General features: G+C 45.3%; 1 protein-coding gene across 1 annotated transcript; it reads left to right on the top strand.

The window, feature by feature from the left end:
* Positions 1 to 1,417: 1,417 nt before the first annotated feature.
* Positions 1,418 to 21,382, top strand: march4 (membrane-associated ring finger (C3HC4) 4). Its single transcript, XM_021579864.2, has 4 exons — positions 1,418 to 2,546; positions 11,313 to 11,468; positions 12,856 to 13,048; positions 20,716 to 21,382. Exons 1-4 carry the CDS (start codon positions 2,118 to 2,120, stop codon positions 21,150 to 21,152), a joined length of 1,215 nt encoding a protein of 404 aa, XP_021435539.1. The 5' UTR covers positions 1,418 to 2,117; the 3' UTR covers positions 21,153 to 21,382.
* Positions 21,383 to 21,707: the final 325 nt, after the last annotated feature.

Here is a 21,707-nt window from a genome sequence, read left to right on the forward strand (position 1 = left end):
TGTCTGGTTATAGTATTGGTAGTGACTGGTTATAGTAGTGGTAGTGACTGGTTATAGTAGTGGTAGTGACTGGTTATAGTAGTGGTAGTGACTGGTTATAGTAGTGGTAGTGTCTACAGTAGTAATGGTAGTGACTGGTTATAGTAGTGGTAGTGACTGGTTATAGTAGTGGTAGTGACTGGTTATAGTAGTGGTAGTGACTGGTTATAGTAGTGGTAGTGACTGGTTATAGTAGTGGTAGTGACTGGTTATAGTTATAGTAGTGGTAGTGACTGGTTATAGTAATGGTAGTGACTGGTTATAGTAGTGGTAGTGACTGGTTATAGTAGTGGTAGTGACTGGTTATAGTAGTGGTAGTGACTGGTTATAGTAGTGGTAGTGACTGGTTATAGTAGTGGTAGTGACTGGTTATAGTAGTGGTAGTGACTGGTTATAGTAGTGGTAGTGACTGGTTATAGTAGTGGTAGTGACTGGTTATAGTTATAGTAGTGGTAGTGACTGGTTATAGTAATGGTAGTGACTGGTTATAGTAGTGGTAGTGACTGGTTATAGTAGTGGTAGTGACTGGTTATAGTAATGGTAGTGACTGGTTATAGTAGTGGTAGTGACTGGTTATAGTAATGGTAGTGACTGGTTATAGTAGTGGTAGTGACTGGTTATAGTTATAGTAGTGGTAGTGACTGGTTATAGTAATGGTAGTTACTGGTTACAGTAGTGGTAGTGACTGGTTATAGTAATGGTAGTGACTGGTTATAGTAGTGGTAGTGACTGGTTATAGTAGTGGTAGTGACTGGTTATAGTAGTGGTAGTGACTGGTTATAGTAGCGGTAGTGACTGGTTATAGTAGTGGTAGTGACTGGTTATAGTTATAGTAGTGGTAGTGACTGGTTATAGTAGTGGTAGTGACTGGTTATAGTAGTGGTAGTGACTGGTTATAGTAGTGGTAGTGACTGGTTATAGTTATAGTAGTGGTAGTGACTGGTTATAGTAATGGTAGTGACTGGTTATAGTAGTGGTAGTGACTGGTTATACTTCAAATAGTGGTAGATAGATGGGAAAATGGATTGATTGATTGATTGATTGATTGATTGGTTGGTTGAATTAGATATCCTGAACATGTGAAAGTTGGTTTTATACCTAACTTGAATGGTTGAAGAGTTACTGTTGGTGTGTTATTTTATGCTAATAATGCAATGTTATATTTTTATAGTTGATGAAATAAATCTAGTTGTGCTTTGCCTTCAGCACGTTTAATTTGAATATTGTAGCGTCTGTTGTGTTATTTGTGGGCTATGCTGGACATACGGACCCTACATTGACAGGCATGCCGATGTCTAGCTTCCTCCTTTTGTTATTCTGAGCAGATTGTTCTCCGGCTCTGCATCACTCCTTGCTGTGGTGACGTGCTGTGCTTGGGAGCTGTCCCAGGAATCATGGCACTGAAACTGCAGCGTGAGCACAAAATCAACAGCCAATGATCACACAGACAGACACCTAGAAGGAATGCGTGCGCCTAACATTAGGACAGTCCGAAAGCTGGGATGAAATATAGTTAATGGATACACACGCACCATTGTGTTCTTTGAGCACGGGAATTCGGTGGTTACGAAAACGACGGTGATGTATTGAAAACTAACGACAGCTATGCTCCCTGGAAGCTTTGAACAGCACGCCAACGACAGACAGAGTTTCGCTTTGGATAGTTCTCTATGAACAGATTCTTTGATTCACCATTTGTGATGAATGGCACATCTATGAGAAACCCATACAGATATTCTCAACCAGACATCAACAATGAACCAATGGGATGATGCTTCTGATGTTTCTTGGACCACTCTGGAAGATACTGTGGGAGTAGATTCATCTTTGGGGATGAAATTATGAAAGCCTGTTTTAACTATTTATTGATGTTCTAGCCGAAACAACCCGAATATCCAATGTGTTCTGATACTTGTTTGCGCCAATGGAATATGTTATTAATGGGAAAGGTGCCAAGGCAGTTTGGACTTTTTTAGGGGGTAACACTTCCTGTAAGTAGACATCACATTTTATTCAATGATTTGTAGAGGAGCTTTTTAGCCTTAGTGTCACCGCATGGTGCTGCTAATTCCTCAGTGATGCTGCGTGGTCCAGACATGCTGAAGAGCCGCTGCTGCGTCCTATTTGGTGACCTGAAGGTGCTGTTACTCCGGCCCCCGTCTCCGGTAACGGTATTGATCCCCATGACCGGACACGTACCGGACAGCCATGGGGTCCCTTCAGACGTCAGTGGACCGGACGACAACACGTTAACGGCCCATCAGGGTCCGGGGGACATACGGACTGCCCCGCCACCGGGGGGTGCCAGCGGGCCGGAGAGAGACAGGCTGGCGGGGGGCTCAGGCTGGGTTGATGCGGCAGAGCCACCGGGGGTATTACACTGCAGCAGCTCCTCTGATAGCTGGGCTAAGGACAAGCTGGAACAGAGGTTCTCCTTGTGCAGTTATAGTGAGAGTGGCAGCCTCAGGACACCTGTCTGCAGGATCTGCTTCCAGGGACCTGAAACGGTGATATTGGATAGACCCTTAACACAACACTGGCTTTGTTTTGCTGTTATGATCTGAGTCCTCAGGTGGCATCTCCCAAGAGCCACGGTAGGGTTGGTGTCAGAATCATCAGCTGTCATGTGGCTGAGGAGCTTTTCATCTCAGTAAAGGCTACTTATTCTAGAAGGTGTGACATTTTGTCTGAATTAATGGCCCTTAGACGTTCCTTTGAGTAATAATCCTACACCGCTCCAGTAGCCTCAGAATGGCTCCCCTGCAACCCGCCTCCATCTGTAAGGCATGCCTGGAGAGAGCCCAAATAAGTGGGTGGTCTGTGGTCTCTGGGTAAACAGGGGTCACCATATCAGTGATCGCTGGGCAGATAAACCCTCTGTCCCTCAGGTTGATTAATTAGAGACAAACAGAACTACCAAAACAGATTATAGACTGACATTGAGTGTGAACATAAAACAGAGAAACAATTACATGCAGGAGAAATCCAATAATGTTTCCCACTCATGCACACACTGCCTGAAACAGTACAGGACACTGGGAAGTCAGGAATTGTACCTAGGACTATATTCTCCCATCTTTAGTCATGCTATTGTTTGTCTTGGAGACGATATTGATTAATATGTCTCACTGCACTATTCAGGAGGAACATGAGAGACTAATTTAAGGTTGAGAGAAATCATGAAACTCATCATGTAATGCAAACTGGAACCCTTTGTTTTTCACATCTTCCAACAAGTTCCAACTTCCATTCTTCACTTTAGTTATCAGGTTGTCCTCTTAACCAGTTGTTCTGTTCTTAGCTGGAGTGCTGACTAGTTATCAGGTTGTCCTCTTAACCAGTTGTTCTGTTCTTAGCTGGAGTGCTGACTAGTTATCAGGTTGTCCTCTCACCCAGTTGTTCTGTTCTTAGCTGGAGTGCTGACTAGTTATCAGGTTGTCCTCTTAACCAGTTGTTCTGTTCTTAGCTGGAGTGCTGACTAGTTATCAGGTTGTCCTCTTAACCAGTTGTTCTGTTCTTAGCTGGAGTGCTGACTAGTTATCAGGTTGTCCTCTTAACCAGTTGTTCTGTTCTTAGCTGGAGTGCTGACTAGTTATCAGGTTGTCCTCTTAACCAGTTGTTCTGTTCTTAGCTGGAGTGCTGACTAGTTATCAGGTTGTCCTCTTAACCAGTTGTTCTGTTCTTAGCTGGAGTGCTGACTAGTTATCAGGTTGTCCTCTTAACCAGTTGTTCTGTTCTTAGCTGGAGTGCTGACTAGTTATCAGGTTGTCCTCTTAACCAGTTGTTCTGTTCTTAGCTGGAGTGCTGACTAGTTATCAGGTTGTCCTCTTAACCAGTTGTTCTGTTCTTAGCTGGAGTGCTGACTAGTTATCAGGTTGTCCTCTTAACCAGTTGTTCTGTTCTTAGCTGGAGTGCTGACTAGTTATCAGGTTGTCCTCTTAACCAGTTGTTCTGTTCTTAGCTGGAGTGCTGACTAGTTATCAGGTTGTCCTCTTAACTCACCCAGTTGTTCTGTTCTTAGCTGGAGTGCTGACTAGTTATCAGGTTGTCCTCTTAACCAGTTGTTCTGTTCTTAGCTGGAGTGCTGACTAGTTATCAGGTTGTCCTCTTAACTCACCCAGTTGTTCTGTTCTTAGCTGGAGTGCTGACTAGTTATCAGGTTGTCCTCTTAACCAGTTGTTCTGTTCTTAGCTGGAGTGCTGACTAGTTATCAGGTTGTCCTCTTAACCAGTTGTTCTGTTCTTAGCTGGAGTGCTGACTAGTTATCAGGTTGTCCTCTTAACCAGTTGTTCTGTTCTTAGCTGGAGTGCTGACTAGTTATCAGGTTGTCCTCTCACCCAGTTGTTCTGTTCTTAGCTGGAGTGCTGACTAGTTATCAGGTTGTCCTCTTAACCAGTTGTTCTGTTCTTAGCTGGAGTGCTGACTAGTTATCAGGTTGTCCTCTTAACCAGTTGTTCTGTTCTTAGCTGGAGTGCTGACTAGTTATCAGGTTGTCCTCTTAACCAGTTGTTCTGTTCTTAGCTGGAGTGCTGACTAGTTATCAGGTTGTCCTCTTAACCAGTTGTTCTGTTCTTAGCTGGAGTGCTGACTAGTTATCAGGTTGTCCTCTTAACCAGTTGTTCTGTTCTTAGCTGGAGTGCTGACTAGTTATCAGGTTGTCCTCTCACCCAGTTGTTCTGTTCTTAGCTGGAGTGCTGACTAGTTATCAGGTTGTCCTCTTAACCAGTTGTTCTGTTCTTAGCTGGAGTGCTGACTAGTTATCAGGTTGTCCTCTTAACCAGTTGTTCTGTTCTTAGCTGGAGTGCTGACTAGTTATCAGGTTGTCCTCTTAACCAGTTGTTCTGTTCTTAGCTGGAGTGCTGACTAGTTATCAGGTTGTCCTCTTAACCAGTTGTTCTGTTCTTAGCTGGAGTGCTGACTAGTTATCAGGTTGTCCTCTTAACCAGTTGTTCTGTTCTTAGCTGGAGTGCTGACTAGTTATCAGGTTGTCCTCTTAACCAGTTGTTCTGTTCTTAGCTGGAGTGCTGACTAGTTATCAGGTTGTCCTCTTAACCAGTTGTTCTGTTCTTAGCTGGAGTGCTGACTAGTTATCAGGTTGTCCTCTTAACCAGTTGTTCTGTTCTTAGCTGGAGTGCTGACTAGTTATCAGGTTGTCCTCTTAACCAGTTGTTCTGTTCTTAGCTGGAGTGCTGACTAGTTATCAGGTTGTCCTCTTAACCAGTTGTTCTGTTCTTAGCTGGAGTGCTGACTAGTTATCAGGTTGTCCTCTTAACTCACCCAGTTGTTCTGTTCTTAGCTGGAGTGCTGACTAGTTATCAGGTTGTCCTCTTAACCAGTTGTTCTGTTCTTAGCTGGAGTGCTGACTAGTTATCAGGTTGTCCTCTTAACTCACCCAGTTGTTCTGTTCTTAGCTGGAGTGCTGACTAGTTATCAGGTTGTCCTCTTAACCAGTTGTTCTGTTCTTAGCTGGAGTGCTGACTAGTTATCAGGTTGTCCTCTTAACCAGTTGTTCTGTTCTTAGCTGGAGTGCTGACTAGTTATCAGGTTGTCCTCTTAACCAGTTGTTCTGTTCTTAGCTGGAGTGCTGACTAGTTATCAGGTTGTCCTCTCACCCAGTTGTTCTGTTCTTAGCTGGAGTGCTGACTAGTTATCAGGTTGTCCTCTTAACCAGTTGTTCTGTTCTTAGCTGGAGTGCTGACTAGTTATCAGGTTGTCCTCTTAACCAGTTGTTCTGTTCTTAGCTGGAGTGCTGACTAGTTATCAGGTTGTCCTCTTAACCAGTTGTTCTGTTCTTAGCTGGAGTGCTGACTAGTTATCAGGTTGTCCTCTTAACCAGTTGTTCTGTTCTTAGCTGGAGTGCTGACTAGTTATCAGGTTGTCCTCTTAACCAGTTGTTCTGTTCTTAGCTGGAGTGCTGACTAGTTATCAGGTTGTCCTCTTAACCAGTTGTTCTGTTCTTAGCTGGAGTGCTGACTAGTTATCAGGTTGTCCTCTTAACCAGTTGTTCTGTTCTTAGCTGGAGTGCTGACTAGTTATCAGGTTGTCCTCTTAACCAGTTGTTCTGTTCTTAGCTGGAGTGCTGACTAGTTATCAGGTTGTCCTCTTAACCAGTTGTTCTGTTCTTAGCTGGAGTGCTGACTAGTTATCAGGTTGTCCTCTTAACCAGTTGTTCTGTTCTTAGCTGGAGTGCTGACTAGTTATCAGGTTGTCCTCTTAACCAGTTGTTCTGTTCTTAGCTGGAGTGCTGACTAGTTATCAGGTTGTCCTCTTAACTCACCCAGTTGTTCTGTTCTTAGCTGGAGTGCTGACTAGTTATCAGGTTGTCCTCTTAACCAGTTGTTCTGTTCTTAGCTGGAGTGCTGACTAGTTATCAGGTTGTCCTCTTAACTCACCCAGTTGTTCTGTTCTTAGCTGGAGTGCTGACTAGTTATCAGGTTGTCCTCTTAACCAGTTGTTCTGTTCTTAGCTGGAGTGCTGACTAGTTATCAGGTTGTCCTCTTAACTCACCCAGTTGTTCTGTTCTTAGCTGGAGTGCTGACTAGTTATCAGGTTGTCCTCTTAACCAGTTGTTCTGTTCTTAGCTGGAGTGCTGACTAGTTATCAGGTTGTCCTCTTAACCAGTTGTTCTGTTCTTAGCTGGAGTGCTGACTAGTTATCAGGTTGTCCTCTTAACTCACCCCGTTGTTCTGTTCTTAGTTGGAGTGTTGCTCATTATTGGCATTTTTCTCCTGCAGTCAAGTTACAGCACTTGACACAGCTGGGTTTGCATCCCAATGGCACCCTAATACCTTTATAGTGGACTACTTTTGACCAGGGCCGATAGGGAATAGTGTGCCGTTTGGGACCCTTAGTGTAAAGAATGAGAGTACCCAGTAGTTGAGAGGCGATGTGACATGAAGTGACCCTCTGAAATCCCTGGAGTTTAATAATAAATCATATGTTAAATTCACCCCCGACACTAGAAACCTTTTTCACTGTTAAAGCTTTGAAGTTTTTTTTCTCAGACAGGAAATTGATATTCAACACAAGCCAGAGAGGAAGCACGCATAGAGAGGAGGGATTCTTCAAGGCCACACTTCACTTAGAGTGATTCACACGGTGCTTGTTTTATTCAGTAGTGTTCTCTCACTGTGTGTCCTAAATGGCAGCCTATTCCCTGTATAGTGCACTACTTTTGTCCAGTGTCAAAAGTACAGTGTCTCTGTATTTCCTCTCTACTCTGTATTTCCTCTCTACTCTGTATTTCCTCTGTATTTCCTCTGTATTTCCTGTCTACTCTGTATTTCCTCTGTATTTCCTCTCCACTCTGTATTTCCTCTCTACTCTGTATTTCCTCTCTACTCTGTATTTCCTCTGTATTTCCTCTCTACTCTGTATTTCCTCTCTACTCTGTATTTCCTCTCTGCTCTGTATTTCCTCTGTATTTCCTCTCTACTCTGTATTCCCTCTGTATTTCCTCTCTACTCTGTATTTCCTCTCTACTCTGTATTTCCTCTCTACTCTGTATTTCCTCTGTATTTCCTCTCTACTCTGTATTTCCTCTCTACTCTGTATTGCCTCTACTCTGTATTTCCTCTGTATTTCCTCTCTACTCTGTATTTCCTCTCTACTCTCTATTTCTTCTCTACTCTTTATTTCCTCTGTATTTCCTCTCTGCTCTGTATTTCCTCTGTATTTCCTCTCTACTCTGTATTTCCTCTCTACTCTGTATTTCCTCTGTATTTCCTCTCTACTCTGTATTTCCTCTCTACTCTGTATTTCCTCTGTATTTCCTCTGTATTTCCTCTGTATTTCCTCTCTACTCTGTATTTCCTCTCTACTCTGTATTTCCTCTCTACTCTGTATTTCCTCTGTATTTCCTGTCTTCTCTGTATTTCCTCTCTACTCTTTATTTCCTCTGTATTTCCTGTCTTCTCTGTATTTCCTCTCTACTCTGTATTTCCTCTATATTTCCTCTCTACTCTGTATTTCCTCTCTACTCTGTTTCCTCTGTATTTCCTGTCTTCTCTGTATTTCCTCTCTACTCTGTATTTCCTCTGTATTTCCTGTCTACTCTGTATTTCCTCTCTACTCTGTATTTCCTCTGTATTTCCTCTCTACTCTGTATTTCCTCTCTACTCTGTATTTCCTCTCTACTCTGTATTTCCTCTGTATTTCCTCTCTACTCTGTATTTCCTCTCTACTCTGTATTTCCTCTCTACTCTGTATTTCCTCTCTGCTCTGTATTTCCTCTGTATTTCCTCTCTACTCTGTATTTCCTCTCTACTCTGTATTTCCTCTGTATTTCCTGTCTTCTCTGTATTTCCTCTCTACTCTGTATTTCCTCTGTATTTCCTCTGTATTTCCTGTCTACTCTGTATTTCCTCTCTACTCTGTATTTCCTCTCTACTCTGTATTTCCTCTCTACTCTGTATTTCCTCTCTATTCTGTATTTCCTCTGTATTTCCTCTCTACTCTGTATTTTCTCTCTGCTCTGTATTTCCTCTCTACTCTGTATTTCCTCTCTGCTCTGTATTTCCTCTCTACTCTGTATTTCCTCTCTGCTCTGTATTTCCTCTCTGCTCTGTATTTCCTCTCTACTCTGTATTTCCTCTCTGCTCTATATTTCCTCTCTGCTCTGTATTTCCTCTCTACTCTGTATTTCCTCTCTACTCTGTATTTCCTCTCTGCTCTGTATTTCCTCTCTGCTCTGTATTTCCTCTCTACTCTGTATTTCCTCCCTGCTCTGTATTTCCTCTCTGCTCTGTATTTCCTCTCTACTCTGTATTTCCTCTCTACTCTGTATTTCCTCTCTGCTCTGTATTTCCTCTCTACTCTGTATTTCCTCTGTATTTCCTCTCTACTCTGTATTTCCTTTCTGCTCTGTATTTCCTCTGTATTTCCTCTCTACTCTGTATTTCCTCTCTACTCTTTATTTCCTCTCTGCTCTGTATTTCCTCTGTATTTCCTCTCTACTCTGTATTTCCTCTCTACTCTGTATTTCCTCTCTACTCTGTATTTCCTCTCTACTCTGTATTTCCTCTGTATTTCCTCTGTATTTCCTCTGTATTTCCTCTCTACTCTGTATTTCCTCTCTACTCTGTATTTCCTCTCTACTCTGTATTTCCTCTCTGCTCTGTATTTCCTCTGTATTTCCTCTCTACTCTGTATTTCCTCTGTATTTCCTCTCTACTCTGTATTTCCTTTCTGCTCTGTATTTCCTCTGTATTTCCTTTCTGCTCTGTATTTCCTCTCTGCTCTGTGACTGAGATGCTGCTCCTGTTGTCATAGACACCAGCATCCTGTTTCTATTGATTCAGTCCCTCTAAACAAAAAGGCTATGTAATCCTGTTCAACATACAACAACAGTCAAAAGTTTGGGCACACCTACTCATTCAAGTTTTTTTTCTTTTTTTCCCTACATTGTAGAATAATAGTGAACACATCAAACATATGCAATAACACATATGGAATCATGTAGTAACCAAAAAGTGTTAAACAAATCAAAATATATTTTATATTTAGCCAACCTTTGCCACCCTTTGCCTTGATGGCAGCTTTGCACATGCTTGGCATTCTCTCAACCAGCTTCATGAAGTAGTCACCTGGAATGCATTTCAATTAACAGGTGTGCCTTGTTAATTTGTGGAATTTCTTTCCTTATTTTCCTTTCCTTGAGTGAATCAGTTGTATTGTGACAAGGAAGGGGTGGTATACAGGAGACAGACCTATTTGGTTAAAGACAAAGTCCATATTGTGGCAAGAACAGCTCAAATAGGCAAAGAGAAATTACAGTTACTTTAAGACATGAAGGTAGTCAATCCGGAAAAATTCAAGAACTTTGAAAGTTTCTTCAAGTGCAGTCACAAAAACTATCAAGCACAATGATGAAACTGGTTTTCACGAGGACTGCCACAGGAATGGAAGACCCAGAGTTTCCTCTGCTGCAGAGGATAATTTCATTAGAGTTATCAGTCTCAGAAATTGCAGCCCAAATCAATCAAATGTATTTATTAAGCCCTTTTTATATCAGCCGATGTCACAAAGTGTTGTACAGAAACCCAGCCTAAGACTCCAAATAGCAAGCAATGCAGGTGTAGAAGCACAGTGGCTAGGAAACACTCCCTAGAAAGGCCAGCACCTAGGAAGAATCTTGATGTAAGAAGGGCTTTATAAATAAATGTGATTGAGAGAGAGAAAGAGAGAGAATCAGAGGGAGCATTCATAAATTCACACAGGACACTGGATAAGACAGGATAAATACTCCAGATATAACAGACTGACCCTAGCCACCTGACACATAAACCACTGCAGCATAAATACTGGAGACTGAGAGAGGAGGGGTCAGGAGACACCGTGGCCCCATCCGATGATACCCCCGGACAGGGCCAACCAGGCAGGATATAACCCCACCCACTTTGCCAAAGCACAGCCCCCACACCACTAGAGGGATATCTTCAAACCACCAACTTACTACCCTGAGACAAGGCTGAGTATAGCCCACAAAGATTTCCCCCATGGCACGAACCTGAAGGGGGCACCAACCCAGACAGGAAGATCACGTCAGAGACTCAACCCACTCAAGTGACGCACCCATCTCCACATGTATGGTTCCCACCGTGAAGCATGTAGAAGGAACTGTGATGGTGTGGGGGTGCTTTGCTTTGCTGACACTGTCTGTGATTTATTTAGAATTCAAGGCATACTTAACCAGCATGACTACCACAGCATTTTGCAGCGATACACCATCCCATCTGGTTAGCGCTTAGTGGGACTATCATTTGTTTTTCAACAGGACAATGACCCAACACACCTCCAGGCTGTGAAAGGGCTATTTGACCAATAAGGAGAGTGATGGAGTGCTGCATCAGATGACCTGGCCTCCACAATCACCCGACCTCAACCCAATTGAGATGGTTTGGGATGAGTCGGACCGTAGAGTGATAGAAAAGCATCTAAGTGCTCAGCATATGTGGGAACTCCTTCCAGACTGTTGCAAATGCAGGTGAAATTGGTTAAGAGAATGCCAAGAGTGTACAAAGCTGTCATCAAGGCAAAGGGTGGCTACTTTGAAGAATCTGAAATATAAAATATATTTTGATTTGTTTAACAGTTTTTTTGGTAACTACATGATTCCATGTGTGTTATTTCATAGTTTTGATGTCTTCACTATTATTCTACAATGTAGAAAATAGTAAAAAATCATGTTTTACTTTTGACTGGTACTGTATTATGCCAGTGAGGAATTATGGGCCTTTGGTTTCAACTGCTGTGTAATGTAATGTGTCCCACAGGGGGAGCTGCTGAGCCCATGTCGCTGCAGTGGGTCGGTTCGCTGTATCCACCAGCCCTGCCTCATCAAGTGGATCAGTCAGAGAGGATCCTGGGCCTGTGAGCTCTGCTACTACAAGTACCAGGTCATCAGCATCAGCACCAGGAACCCGCTACAGGTGAGCTACCATGCCAGCAATGAAATCTCTTTTAAAAACAAAATACACCCTATTGAACAGCGGGAATGTGACGAGACAGACACACAGGCACAGACACGCGCATACACACACAGGTACAGTACAGACACACGCATATATACACACACACACAGGTACAGACACACGCATACACACACACATTGATCCTGTAGATAAGGGGTAGTAGAGTGGTGGCCTGAAGGCACACACTGAATCAAATCAAATCAAATGTATTTATATAGCCCTTCTTACATCAGCTGATGTCACAAAGTGCTGTACAGAAACCCAGCCTAAAACCCCAAACAGCAAGCAATGCAGATGTAGAAGCACGGTGGCTTGGAAAAACTCCCTGGATGTGTTGTGAAATCTGTTGTGAATGTATTGTAATGTTTTTATAATTATATAAACTGCCTTAATTTTTTGGGACCCCAGGAAGAGTAGCTGCTGCCTTGGCAGGAACTAATGGGGATCCATAATAAACCCCAGGAAGAGTAGCTGCTGTCTTGACAGGAACTAATGGGGATCCATAATAAACCCCAGGAAGTGTAGCTGCTGCTTTGGCAGGAACTAACGGGGATCCATAATCAACCCAAGGAAGAGTAGCTGCTGCCTTGGCAGGAACTAATGGGGATCCATAATAAACCCCAGGAAAAGTAGCTGCTGCCTTGGCAGGAACTAATGGGGATCCATAATCAACCCCAGGAAGAGTAGCCGATGCCTTGATGGGAACTAATGGGGATCCATAATCAACCCCAGGAAGAGTAGCTGCTGCCTCGGCAGGAACTAATGGGGATCCATAATAAACCCCAGGAAGAGTAGCTGCTGCCTTGGCAGGAACTAATGGGGACCCATAATAAACCCCAGGAAGAGTAGCTGATGCCTTGGCAGGAACTAATGGGGATCCATAATAAACCCCAGGAAGAGTTGCTGCTGCCTTGGCAGGAACTAATGGGGATCCATAATAAACCCCAGGAAGAGTACCTGCTGCCTCGGCAGGAACTAATGGGGATCCATAATAAACCCCAGGAAGAGTAGCTGATGCCTTGGCAGGAACTAATGGGGATCCATAATAAACCCCAGGAAGAGTAGCTGATACCTTGGCAGGAACTAATTAGGATCCATAATAAACCCCAGGAAGAGTAGCTGATGCCTTGGCAGGAACTAATGGGGATCCATAATAAACCCCAGGAATAGTAGCTGCTGCCTTGGCAGGAACTAATGGGGATCCATAATAAACCAGGAAGAGTAGCTGCTGCCTTGGCAGGAACTAATGGGGATCCATAATAAACCCATTACAGCAGTAGATCTCATTTTCAAACAGACAATGGTGCATTTGTGTTTACAGTATCTCCGTCCCTCCCTCCCTCAGTGGCAGTCCATCTCCCTGGCGGTGATAGAGAAGGTTCAGATAGCTGCAGCGATTCTGGGGTCTATGTTCCTGGTGGCCAGTCTGTCCTGGCTGGTCTGGTCCTCCTTCAGCCCCTCGGCACGCTGGCAGAGACATGACCTGCTTTTCCAGATCTGCTACGGCATGTACGGATTCATGGACATCGTCTGCTTCGGTGAGGCTGAGCCCTATTCTAGTTTACAACCGTGGCTCACTGACAGTCAATGTAATGGATGGCAGTTGCTTGTTCTTCAGATTATCTCACTCTGAAATCCCCTTACTGTATGTGAGTGGAATGCTATAGACACTGAGAGAATGAATGGCAGAAATTATGAATTATCAATTTGATAGATCTGTATAGTTTTGCCTACAGGTCTAACGTGAGAATACTTTGTCATTATATATATTGATTTAGCTCATCTGGGCTTCAATCCTTTACTCAGAGGTAGGCAACTCAGTTCCTTTCTTCATCTGTTTTAGAGAGTTTCTAGCCTTTAATCCTTTACTCCAGAGGTAGGCAACTCAGTTCCTGGAAGTGCTTCAGGAACTATAGGATTTTGTCCCCACTAGGCATCACACCAGAACAGATAATTGATCAGATCAGTGAATGACTAAATTCAACACACCTGGTCTTCCAGGTCAGTTCAATCAAAAACATGAAGTGGCTCCAGTGCCTGTGATCCTCCAGGACCAGGGTTGTCTACGCCTGATGTAGGACCAAGGTTGTCTACCCCTGATGAAGATAGTGACTGTGGCCCTCCAGGACCAGGGTTGTCTACGCCTGATGTAGGACCAAGGTTGTCTACCCCTGATGAAGATAGTGACTGTGGCCCTCCAGGACCAGGGTTGTCTACCCCTGATGTAGGACCAGGGTTGTCTACGCCTGATGTAGGACCAAGGTTGTATACCCCTGATGAAGATAGTGACTGTGGCCCTCCAGGACCAGGGTTGTCTACCCCTGATGTGGGACCGGGGTTGTCTACCCCTGATGAAGACAGTGCATGTGATCCTCCAGGACCAGGGTTGTCTACCCCTGATGAAGACAGTGCCTGTGATCCTCCAGGACCAGGGTTGTCTACCCCTGATGAAGATAGCGACTGTGGCCCTCCAGGACCAGGGTTGTCTACCCCTGATGTGGGACCAGGGTTGTCTACTCCTGATGTAGGACCAGGTTTGTTTACCCCTGATGTAGGACCAGGGTTGTCTACCCCTGATGTAGGACCAGGGTTGTCTACCCCTGATGTAGGACCAGGGTTGTCTACCCCTGATTTAGGACCAGGTTTGTCTACCCCTGATGAAAATAGTGACTGTGGCCCTCCAGGACCAGGGTTATCTACCCCTGATGGAGGACCAGGGTTGTCTACCCCTGATTTAGGACCAGGTTTGTCTACCCCTGATGAAGATAGTGACTGTGGCCCTCCAGGACCAGGGTTGTCTACCCCTGATGAAGATAGTGACTGTGGCCCTCCAGGACCAGGGTTGTCTACCCCTGATGAAAATAGTGACTGCGGCCCTCCAGGACCAGGGTTGTCTACCCCTGAGTTAGGACCAGGGTTGTCTACCCCTGATGTAGGACCAGGGTTGTCTAACCCTGATGTAGGACCAGGGTTGTCTAACCCTGATGTAGGACCAGGGTTGTCTAACCCTGATGTAGGACCAGGGTTGTCTAACCCTGATGTAGGACCAGGGTTGTCTAACCCTGATGTAGGACCAGGGTTGTCTAACACTGATGTAGGACCAGGGTTGTCTAACCCTGATGTAGGACCAGGGTTGTCTAACCCTGATGTAGGACCAGGGTTGTCTAACCCTGATATAGGACCAGGGTTGTCTAACCCTGATGTAGGACCAGGGTTGTCTAACCCTGATGTAGGACCAGGGTTGTCTAACCCTGATGTAGGACCAGAGTTGTCTACCCCTGATGTAGGACTAGGGTTGTCTACCACTGATGAAGATAGTGACTGTGGCCCTCCAGGACCAGGGTTGTCTACCCCTGATGTAGGACCAGGGTTGTCTACCCCTGTTGAAGATAGTGACTGTGGCCCTCCAGGACCAGGGTTGTCTACCCCTGATGAAGATAGTGACTGTGGCCCTCCAGGACCAGGGTTGTCTACCCCTGATGAAAATAGTGACTGCGGCCCTCCTGGACCAGGGTTGTCTACCCCTGAGGTAGGACCAGGGTTGTCTACCCCTGATGTACGACCAGGGTTGTCTAACCCTGATGTAGGACCAGGGTTGTCTAACCCTGATGTAGGACCAGGGTTGTCTAACCCTGATGTAGGACCAGGGTTGTCTAACCCTGATGTAGGACCAGGGTTGTCTAACCCTGATGTAGGACCAGGGTTGTCTAACCCTGATGTAGGACCAGAGTTGTCTACCCCTGATGTAGGACCAGGGTTGTCTACCCCTGATGAAGGACCAGGGTTGTCTACCCCTGTTGAAGATAGTGACTGTGGCCCTCCAGGACCAGGGTTGTCTACCCCTGATGAAGATAGTGACTGTGGCCCTCCAGGACCAGGGTTGTCTAACCCTGATGTAGGACCAGGGTTGTCTAACCCTGATGTAGGACCAGGGTTGTCTAACCCTGATGTAGGACCAGGGTTGTCTAACCCTGATGTAGGACCAAGGTTGTCTAACCCTGATGTAGGACCAGGGTTGTCTAACCCTGATGTAGGACCAGGGTTGTCTAACCCTGATGTAGGACCAGGGTTGTCTAACACTGATGTAGGACCAGGGTTGTCTAACCCTGATGTAGGACCAGGGTTGTCTAACCCTGATGTAGGACCAGGGTTGTCTACCACTGATGTAGTCTTTTGAGTCTTTAGTTTTAAACATACTGTAACATTCCTTTCTGCAGATAAACTCATACTCTGCAGTGTTTTATATACACTGACTAGAGTCCTTGTTAGGGCTGGAGAGTGAGTCTGTCTGATAGATGACTGACGAGAGTCCTTGTTAGGGCTGGAGAGTGAGAGTCTGTTTGATAGATGACTGACTAGAGTCCTTGTTAGAGCTGGAGAGAGAGTCTGTCTGATAGATGACTGACGAGAGTCCTTGTTAGGGCTGGAGAGTGAGTCTGTCTGATAGATGACTGACTAGAGTCCTTGTTAGGGCTGGAGAGTGAGAGTCTGTCTGATAGATGACTGACTAGAGTCCTTGTTAGGGCTGGAGAGTGAGAGTCTGTCTGATAGATGACTGACTAGAGTCCTTGTTAGAGCTGGAGAGAGAGTCTGTCTGATAGATGACTGACGAGAGTCCTTGTTAGGGCTGGAGAGTGAGTCTGTCTGATAGATGACTGACTATAGTCCTTGTTAGGGCTGGAGAGTGAGAGTCTGTCTGATAGATGACTGACTAGAGTCCTTGTTAGGGCTGGAGAGTGAGAGTCTGTCTGATAGATGACTGACTAGAGTCCTTGTTAGGGCTGGAGAGTGAGTCTGTCTGATAGATGACTGACTAGAGTCCTTGTTAGGGCTGGAGAGTGAGAGTCTGTCTGATAGATGACTGACGAGAGTCCTTGTTAGGGCTGGAGAGTGAGTCTGTCTGATAGATGACTGACTAGAGTCCTTGTTAGGGCTGGAGAGTGAGAGTCTGTCTGATAGATGACTGACGAGAGTCCTTGTTAGGGCTGGAGAGTGAGAGTCTGTCTGATAGATGACTGACTAGAGTCCTTGTTAGGGCTGGAGAGTGAGAGTCTGTCTGATAGATGACTGGAACGTAAAACCCCAAACAGCAAACAATGCAGATGTAGAAGCACCTCTGCTGTTTCTACAGTAGATGGAAGCATAGTCTCCAACTCAGCACGTCTTTCAATCCTCAATTCCTCCTTTTTGATATGTAACTCTAGCAAGAAAACCACATCTTCTGACAATCTCTTTAAATGTTTACGAATCTTCTGCTTTTCTTGAGCCATCATGGAGTTGGTGTACATTCCATGTGATAAGTAGTATTTTGTTGGTCTTTACTTAGAATCAAAGTTAGCCTAGTTCGTTCCATCTATCATTGAATAACCCGATAAAACATTTTAGCAGACATACCATATGAAGGCGGTGGACGTGCCGTGGATATGGGAGAACCATAGTGTGAATACATAGTTATTGTATACATTACATAAATAAAATGTGTGAACGTGTAGGCTGAGCAGACATTTAACAGAGATCACACAAAAAAAAACATTACGTTTCTCTCCTAATGTACCAAAAGCCTGTGGATTATGTCATTGTAAATACATTGGAGAAGGACTGCCACTTAAGTACTGTGGTCAGTCTGTAAAACCTTGTGAATTAAATTGAAGTATAGTGGCTGGTGGGCTCTACTTGGGAGAGTGGATCCACCGAAAGACCGAAGTGAGATGAGTGGAAACACCACACATACTTCAGAGAAGTGTCTGATCCCCTCCCAGCCACCCCTTCCGTCCCCCCCTCCCAGCCCCCTCACCCAGCTAGCCTGCCCTCCCAGCCCCCCCTCCCAGCCCGCCCTCCCAGCCCCCCCTCCCAGCCCCCTCACCCAGCCATCCCTCCCAGCCCCCTCACCCAGCCATCCCTCCTAGCCCCCTACCCAGCCACCCCTCCCAGCCACCCCTCCCAGCCACCCCTCCCAGCCACCCCTGCCAGCCACCCCTCCCAGCCACCCCTGCCAGCCACCCCTCCCAGCCACCCCTCCCAGCCACCCCTCCTAGCCACCCCTCCCAGCTACCCTCCCAGCCACCCCTCCCAGCCACCCCTCCCAGCCACCCCGTCCTCATCCCTCGGAGAGAGCCCATCTCCATTCTCACCAATAAACACAATTGGATCTTAGGTATAATGGCAAACAAGGAATACTAATTACTCAACATTCTCTACTAATCTGTCCAGAACTCTTATTCATTTTACAGCAGATTTACAAGCCAAGCCTGTCCCTACCTCCCATCCTTGCCCACCTTTGCACATCCAAGCCAAGACAAGCCTGTCCCTACCTCCCATACTCGCCCACCCTTGCCCACCCATGCCAAGACAAGCCTGTCCCTACCTCCCATCCTCATCACCCAAGCCAAGACAAGCCTGTCCCTACCTCCCATCCTTGCCCACCTTTGCCCACCCAAGCCAAGACAAGCCTGTCCCTACCTCCCATCCTCACCCACCCAAGCCAAGACAAGCCTGTCCCTACCTCCCATCCTTGCCCACCTTTGCCCACCCAAGCCAAGACAAGCCTGTCCTTAACTCCCATCCTCGCCCAACCAAGCCAAGACAAGCCTGTCCCTACCTCCCATACTTGCCAACCCTTGCACACCCAAGCCAATCCAATCTTGGCCTATCAGCTAAGCCGAGAGCCCATGTGCTATTTAAGAGTGTCTGGCCCACTGCTCCAGTTGTCTTGATAGATGTGGAGGGTTAACTCCTTTAGTTGTATTGAGAAATGTGGAGGGTCAACTCCTCTAGTTGTCTGGATAGATGTGGAGGGTCAACATCTTTAGTTGTCTTGATAGATGTGGAGGGTTAAACTCCTCTAGTTGTCTTGATAGATGTCGAGGGCCAACTCCTTTAGTTGTCTTGATAGATGTGGAGGGTCAACTCCTTTAGTTGTATTGAGAAATGTGGAGGGTCAACTCCTCTAGTTGTCTTGATAGATGTCGAGGGCCAACTCCTTTAGTTGTCTTGATTGATCTGGAGGGTCAACTCCTTTAGTTGTCTTGATAGATGTGGAGGGTCAACTCCTTTAATTGTCTTGATAGATGTGGAGGGTCAACATCTTTAGTTGTCTTGATAGATGTGGAGGGTCAACTCCTTTGTCTTGATAGATGTGGAGGGTCAACATCTTTAGTTGTCTTGATAGATGTGGAGGGTCAACTCCTTTAGTTGTCTTGATAGATGTGGAGGGTCTACACCTTTAGTTGTCTTGATTGATGTGAAGGGTCAACACCTTTAGTTGATTTCTAGACAAACAATCCTTTATCTGATTTCCCTGGTTTCGTTTTGCTCCACCTTTTATGTTTGCTTCCTGTCTAAGTTTGGTGTGGTTTTTCTTTTGTTTGCCTCTTCTTGAGCAAATGTTATGGGTGCTCATGTTGGGTGTCTTTCAGTTCCTGTTGTTGTTGCTAGTCAACTTTCAGGGGACACCCCCATGAGTATCTTTCAGAAACCCTCCTAAAACCCCACCTGTTTTGTTTTGGTTGTTGTCAGTGACTCTTTGTTAGTTGTAATTAGTAACATCCACTAATTAATACATACCATACGAAATGTAACATGTCATACTAAATTAACTGTCTGCAATTTATATACAGAATAATACAAAATGCTCTGAGACCACGTTGCGTCAATATTCTCAAGGACAATGTTCTCATGTTTCGTCTTATTCTGTTTTCTTGTTGGTCCCATTCATCTTCTAAAGTTTGCAAATTTGTTTCCTAAATGCTATTTTTTTTGTCTTGTTCATTCATGTGCACACCTTGTTTTGTGCATTTATGATACGATAGCCTCTACTGTCTTTTAGAGCTAATCAATTTCTTACAAACAGATTGTAGCAAGTTGTTGTGAGCGTTGAACGTATTAGCTGTGTTTTACCGGATAGGATTTAGTTGTTCATTACTCTCGTCTCCAAGTGGCTCTTTGTCTTTTCCTGTTAGGGAAGCCATGACTTGTTGGATTATTGCTCTGTTTTAGAAACTGATTGGGTCGCTGTTGGACAAAACAAATCACTCACACTCTCCCAGTTATGTGAGGATGTGTTGATTTATCAAGTTGAGTCTTGATTTCAACTCTGTCTGGTTTCTTCATACAACCACAGTTGTGTTGGTACACACAGAGCTACTCCCTCCCCATGCATCAACAACCAATCAGACAGAGGTACTCACTCCCCATACATCAACAACCAATCAGACAGAGCTACTCATTCCCCATGCATCAACAACCAATCAGACAGAGCTACTCACTCCCCATGCATCAACAACCAATCAGACAGAGCTACTCCCTCCCCATGCATCAACAACCAATCAGACATAGCTACTCACTCCCCACGCATCAACAACCAATCAGGCAGAGCTACTCACTCCCCATGCATCAACAACCAATCAGACAGAGCTACTCACTCCCCAATGCGCCAAAAACCAATCAGACAGAGCTACTCCCTCCCCATGCATCAACAACCAATCAGACATAGCTACTCACTCCCCACGCATCAACAACCAATCAGGCAGAGCTACTCACTCCCCATGCGTCAACAACCAATCAGACAGAGCTACTCACTCCCCACGCATCAACAACCAATCAGACAGAGCTACTCCCTCCCCAATGCGCCAACATTCTGAGGACGCACCAATAATCACTTCTAACACCTGAGATGAGATATTATCGGGAACCCCTCTGTACGAATGTTTCACCTGTGGAAATCCCAGAACACAGATGTTGGCATGTCTCACTCACTGTCACAAACAGTGTATAGTATCATATTTATAATGTCTTATGGGAAGGTTTATGGATCATATCAGAGCCATTTACTTCAAATGTGTCTAGATGTATCTATGCAGTAGGACTCTATGCAGTAAGACTCTATGCAGTAAGACTCTATGCAGTAAGACTCTATGCAGTAGGACTCTATGCAGTAGGACTCTATGCAGTAAGACTCTATGCAGTAAGACTCTATGCAGTAAGACTCTATGCAATAGGACTCTATGCAGTAAGACTCTATGCAGTAAGACTCTATGCAGTAAGACTCTATGCAGTAGGACTCTATGCAGTAGGACTCTATGCAGTAAGACTCTATGCAGTAAGACTATGCAGTAAGACTCTATGCAGTAAGATCCTGACTGTGCTTCTGATTGTTTAATGCAAGATCATCTGACTAATATTCATATCTCTTATCTTCCCGCTGCAGCTCTAATCATCCATGAAGGACCTTCAGTGTTCCGTATCTTTAACCGGTGGCAGGCTGTCAACCAGCAGTGGAAGGTTCTCAACTACGACAAGACCACTGACAGTGAGAGCCTGAAGACAGCAGCCACAGTGCGGACTCTCTCTCAGCCTCAGTCTAGCCAGAGAAACCAGGCTGGGACAGGATTAGGACCCTCCTCTGCCACCTCCCCTCTGGCTGCTGCCACCACAGCACCGGACTTAGCTACAGCATCACCAGCTACAGCGATTGGGCAGGTCACACAGGGTTCCACTGAGCAGGCCAGGGGGACAGCTGGACCAGACCAACACTGTGCTGCCTACAATATCCTCCACCTTCTCAGCCACCTGAGGCAGCCAGAGGCCCACGGCTACCCCAGCCACAGCACCCGGGAGCTGGTCATGAGAGTCACTACAGTCTGAGGCTCTGACTGAGGCCTTGTCAAGGAGAGATTTGACATTGAAATGGAAGGCCTTGGTCTAAAAAGACCAACAATGTTTAAAATGCACCGTTGATGACCTTAAAAACATGATCCCCCCTGTGGAAACATCAGTGGGGGGGTGTTTTCTGTCTATAGTAAAGCCCTTTTGTGTGGAAAAACTCATTCTGATTGGCTGAGCTCCCCGGTGGGTGGGCCTATGCCCTCCCTAACCCACCCATTGCTGAGCCCCTGCCCAGTCATGTGAAATCCATAGATTAGGGACTAAAACATTTATTTCAATTGACTGATTTCCTGATATGAAGTGTAACTCAGTAAACTCTTTGAAATTGTTGCATGTTAGCTTTCCTATTTTTGTTCAGTTTATTAGACTGGAGTGGATGAACACGTGTAGGTAGTCTACAAGAGACTACAGGAGACTCTACAAGAGACTACAGGAGACTCTACAAGAGACTACAGGAGACTCTACAGGAGACTACAGGAGACTCTACAGGAGACTCTACAGGAGACTCAAGGAGACTCTACAGGAGACTACAGA

Source organism: Oncorhynchus mykiss, chromosome 22 (genome assembly GCF_013265735.2).
Source record: "Oncorhynchus mykiss isolate Arlee chromosome 22, USDA_OmykA_1.1, whole genome shotgun sequence".
In the NCBI taxonomy this organism is placed as follows: domain Eukaryota; kingdom Metazoa; phylum Chordata; class Actinopteri; order Salmoniformes; family Salmonidae; genus Oncorhynchus; species Oncorhynchus mykiss.